The sequence below is a fragment of the Brassica oleracea genome, chromosome C9 (assembly GCF_000695525.1).
Source record: "Brassica oleracea var. oleracea cultivar TO1000 chromosome C9, BOL, whole genome shotgun sequence".
In the NCBI taxonomy this organism is placed as follows: Eukaryota; Viridiplantae; Streptophyta; class Magnoliopsida; order Brassicales; family Brassicaceae; genus Brassica; species Brassica oleracea.
The window spans coordinates 39,881,676-39,886,960 of NC_027756.1; the positions used below are offsets into that span (position 1 = coordinate 39,881,676).

Sequence of the window (5,285 nt, forward strand, 5' to 3'; positions counted from 1 at the left end):
GATATATTTTTCTTGTTTGACATGTGATTTTCGGAAGATCTCTTTGTAGGTAAGTTTTGTATTTGGTGTGTTCTAATTTTTCGTTTGTATGAGTGATGTCTCAAAAAAAATGTCAATGAAAACAAGACTGTTAAAAATATGTCATGTAGTATGAAGATAAAAAATAATTATTTTTAAAACATAACTAAGAACAAACCATGCATAACACAGATAACCAATACCATAAAATGCATTTGTCTATGCAAACATACCAAACGATAATATAATAGTGTATCATCCAAATTCATTGTTGAAAATTTCAACAATTGTACCTTAGAAGAAAAAACTTTTTGAAAAACTATATTGTGCAAATTCTTAATAATCAATAATAATCTATAGAAATCAATACAAAATATTTTATAGAAATTAGGAAACATTTGTGAAATCTACTAAATTTTTAAAAATCTGTCAACTTGTAAAATCACTTAACTCTTTCCAAATTCTGGTTCCAATAAACCTCCTAATATTGACCAGTCATGAATAGATTATTGTTCTGCTCCCAATGGTATGTTCTCACATGTAAACACTAATCCAGAGTATGATTTTTAGCCATAACGCTGCTTTGGCTACTGTTTACTTTTTGACATTGGTGTACTCACCATTGACGTGGTTTTTCTTCTTTCTTCTCTTTCTTAGTAGCCTCAGGCTAAAGGAAGGCATCTGCGATCACACACACACACGGACCTAAGTGATCATCAGGGAGGAACCATACCGAAAGAACCTTTCTTTCGCTTAAACAAACGGTTTTATTCCCTTTGTGGACCAACCTCATACTTTCCATAGTGGAAATGTAGCTCTTTTGCTAGCTTTGTTATCCAAATTTCGGCGTTCCAGAGGTTTTCAATCTTTGCATTTGATAGTTATTACAATTCATTTCACATAAAGTATCTTATATAATTATTAAATTGAACGCATCTATTTGTTTAATTTATCTGTATATGCTTTTAGCGTCTAGAGTAATCATAGCTCAAGTGTAATCATGTCGTTATGAATACTTTATTGGTCTCTTTCTGAACTCCATTAGGCAACTGTTTTCAGCATCATTCCCTTTATATATAAAATAGTCCCTCAGTCTTCTCAACTCTGTCCTCGTAAACTGCTCTCACTCTCTTGCAACATGTCAGCTACAGAAACAAAACAGTGCAGTGCAAACACTAAACCAGTAACCTCTGGTAAGCAATCCACAGCCAAGAGACCTTATGGTAAGAATCCGGGACGCACAACGAGCTGTGGCTTGACGCTGCCGAGGAAAACAGAAGTCACCGCAGCAAGACTGATCAAGCATCTCAGCTGTAAATTCGTCAAAGGGTTACGTCTAGTTGTGATGAGGAAGAATAAGAAGAAGAGACCTCCACCGTTGAAGTCTTCTTCCACCGGTAGATCTCAGCCTTCCGTCATCTCAGTGGCGAATGATACATGTAGATCAGAGGCTATAGAAGACTGCATACAGTTCATAAACTCCTCGACCTCGTTCACAAGATCAAGTTCTGCCAGTGGCCGTACATCTTAAGCTTTTAGTTACGCCCATATAATTTCGAAGACTCTATTTCTCAGTCGCTCGTTGGCTAAAAACTGCATGTAATATCCTATATATACTAAAATCTATGTAGAGAGTATAAGAGAGGACTATGTAAGTGATCTTGAGAAGCTTGGAAAGTATGAGCTTTGTTTATGTACAAAAAAATAATCATCTGTATATCTTTAATCTAGACAAGTATTATTCATGTGTTTGGATTTTGTAATATTTAAAATAGTTATTATATAATTATATTCGAATACAATTCATCAAGTAGTGTATAAAACTATTATAATTATCTTATATAAAAATTCGTTCATTATATTTTATAGTTTATAAATATTAAAAGTAATAAATATAACATTACTAATCTTTCTATAATTTCGAGAATTAGTTGCCATAAATTGTTATTTGTAATATTCTTTAGATTATATGACAAGTGATGTTAAATATTTTTAGACTTACCTTAAATTTTTAGATATAGTTTAAATAAATAAAAATTAAAAACAATCGATCAATCAAATAATAATAATTTTTTTGAAACTTCACCACTGAGAGACACGTCACCAGAGCTGGATAAGTCGATGGTTGTGTGCGTGACATCTGTCCAACTAATAAAACACTCCATTTTTTTTTTCGTGCTGTCTGTTGGGCCTGTCTTATTAGTTTATATCTGGTGTATTCTAAAGGCTGCTTTTTTAATTATGTTTTCTGTGCTCTCCTTCTCCGCCGTAGGCAACGTTTAGGACTTCCATGGAAACTGATTCTTCTTCCTCCTGATTCACCAGTCAATCGGAGCCGTAGCGAATCTAGAGTTTCCAGCGAACTATTCATCTTCTTCCTACTGATCAAGTAATCAATCAATTACAGAATCATTGCTATTAAATTCTCTCTAGATTCTCCTGTGTCGATATGCTCCTGCGTCGATATGCTCCTGTTGATTCGAATGTAAGTTCCGGTTTAGAAGTCTGATTGTATCTAAGTTGATTTTCCCAGATTATAAGAATTTTCACTGAGCGTTTATGATCCGTTTATTGGTTGTTACTTTCTCCGATTTACTTTCAGGCAAATCTTATGCCAGCCACCGTTGCTGCTAGCCGTGTTCCGACCTTTGGTCCCCATCTCACGGCGGGGTCGATGTATTCCATCCAAACTTCAGGCTGTCAGACTCCTCTTTGTTTGTTCGGTTCAGTGATGTAACCTCCTTGAATGTGTTGACTGAGCCGACTTCTCCACTACATGAAAAGTGTTTCCGGTTTTGTAGTCAAAGCGAGATGCTTGCTCTAGCACACACCAGCTCTCAACTCCTGGGTAATCATTTTATTGATTGTCATCATACTAACCGGAAATTAAATTTAAATTTCCATTATTTCAGACATCATTGGGGAGATCACAGCAGTTATCTTACGGTTACGGTTCGATGCACGTGAAGTCATGTGATTGGGTTGAGCCTGATCCATCAGAGCTAGACAATCCATTACAAGGTAATAGTCACATGTAAATCCCCCAATTTAACTTCCGTTTAATACAAATGATCTTAAAAACTCTTCTCTGATTAATCTATTCTTTACTTTTAATTCATAGCAAGACCCGCAAAGCTGGTCAAGGATACTGACATGACGGCTCCTTGCCCAGCAACCACACTGTATCCAACAACCGGTGGCAGCATCCATTGTTTGGAAGTCATTACTCACTGTGCAATCTTCGGTATCTTATCTCCTCCGTACTCTCCTACTCATGGAAGACACTGAAACTACTTCCGGAAATCCCCAATCCGTGACTTGCCTGGTAATATAACACAAACTTAACCGAGACACACCACCTTGGTGTTTCTACTTTCATAACACTTTGTCAAGAAATCATGGTTTATATAAGTTAACATAATTGGTTTACGTTTATCTATTGTTACTATAGAAAATGTTGTTGATGATAATGATGATATATGGAAAGCAGGTGAGATTGAAGTGATGAATGGAGAAGTGATATCAAATGTGACATGGCTTGAAGAATATCAATCAGCCTCCAGATAACTTTGTGATATGGAAAGCTCCTTACAGAGGTCATGTGATTAGAAAATGAGATATTATAAAAAGACTTAAAGAGGAGAAAGAAGAAAAGCTTTATCATCTGGAGAATAAAATTTGGTGAACCATTCAGAAGGCTTGCTTGCTTTGTGGTCAAAAAGTTCTCAGTGACCAATTTCAGCCTATTTCATTATATGATAAATGTTATACTACTGCATGCATCTTTATTACTATCACTTTACTACTAGGCTGGAGATGGTGTTAACCCGAGGATATTCAGACAACCCCCCCCCCCCTTTATTTTGGACATGGACCTTTCAAGTTAATGTTAGTGCATACAACTTCACTGCAAATCATCAGACTTTCACAATCACATGGATTCTTAACGGAAGTGATCGTGCACCGCTCCCTGATTTCGTTGATACTGTGAGTGTTATGATTGTTTCGTCATGATATTTTCAAGTACATTTAATTAATATAAATTATTGGACGTGTAGGTAGACAACGTGAACAAGAGGGAGGACATACCAATTGACAGAACGGTTCTTGCTAAGGTTGAAACTGGAGGTGGCAGTCAGCAGACAGCACCAGATGGTGGAGAACCACAGAGGCCTTCAGCTAGAGCAGCTTCGGAGATGGTACAGAAGGCGCGTCTAGCTTAGTGCTTTGTCACCATATTTTCTTTAGCATCAATGTTGGGGGTTTTAATATTAAGGATGTGGTGTTTGCATCTGTTTTTTTATTTAGTAGGTGTTATTGGTTTATATATTTTGATTGATTTAGAAATTCATATAGTATTTATAAATCCATATAAAATATGCAAATCCGGAGGTTTTCTTTCGGATTTGAGTCTTTGTATTTTTAACAGAAAAATCCAAACAAATCCATTCAAATCTATTATAAAATCAAATATATTAGTAAATCTGTACGGTTGAATAACACTTGATTTGATATAGAATTTATGAATCATTAAACCAATAACACATGATTTTAATACAGATTTGAAAATCATAGAACCAACAACACTAGATTTAGTTCGGATTTTCAAATCCATTAAAATACAACAACCAATAACCCTTACTTAAACTTTCTGAACAATCTGTGTTTTCTGAATTTTCTATAAAAATATGTTTGGTTTTACGGTTTGTACGATTTGTTTAATTTTATGCAAACCTTTAATGTTTTTTCCCAGAGATACTGTCCATTATCAAGAAAATATTAGCAAAAACCACAGACATTCTATAATAATATATTACTAGGTTAAGACTTGTGCCTTGCGCGGGATCAACATTATATATATATATTATTTTATGTATTAAATATTTTTACATATTATGAAATAATAAATATATATTAAATAATTAAAAGTCAGTAACTATTAAATATATAATTAAATTGGGAACATATAAATCAATTTTATTAATCCAAAAAATATTTTTTTTATATTTGATAGGATATGTTATTAAATTTAAATGATACTAACATAGATAATATATTTTAGTATATTTTTAATATTAATGTCTATTAAATGATGATTTCTACTCATATAGTTTTTTTGATCGTTTGTATCTTTTATAGAAAAAAATTTAAATTACTGATAACAAAATTTTTATTGTGGGATTAATAGTTTTATTAATTTATAATTTTAAAAAAAATAAGTTGTCAATGATCGTTCAAAATTTTTATCAAAAAAATTGTTCAAAGTA

The 5,285-nt window shown here is 33.5% G+C and overlaps 1 protein-coding gene and 1 pseudogene across 1 annotated transcript; both read left to right on the forward strand.

The window, feature by feature from the left end:
* The first annotated feature begins 946 nt into the window (after window positions 1-946).
* On the forward strand, window positions 947-1,760 carry LOC106317289 (josephin-like protein). The gene has a single exon (XM_013755129.1). It carries the CDS (start codon window positions 1,157-1,159, stop codon window positions 1,547-1,549), a length of 393 nt encoding a protein of 130 aa, XP_013610583.1. The 5' UTR covers window positions 947-1,156; the 3' UTR covers window positions 1,550-1,760.
* Window positions 1,761-2,467: 707 nt separating this feature from the next.
* LOC106314994 lies at window positions 2,468-4,351 on the forward strand (annotated as a pseudogene).
* The last annotated feature ends 934 nt before the right edge of the window (window positions 4,352-5,285 follow it).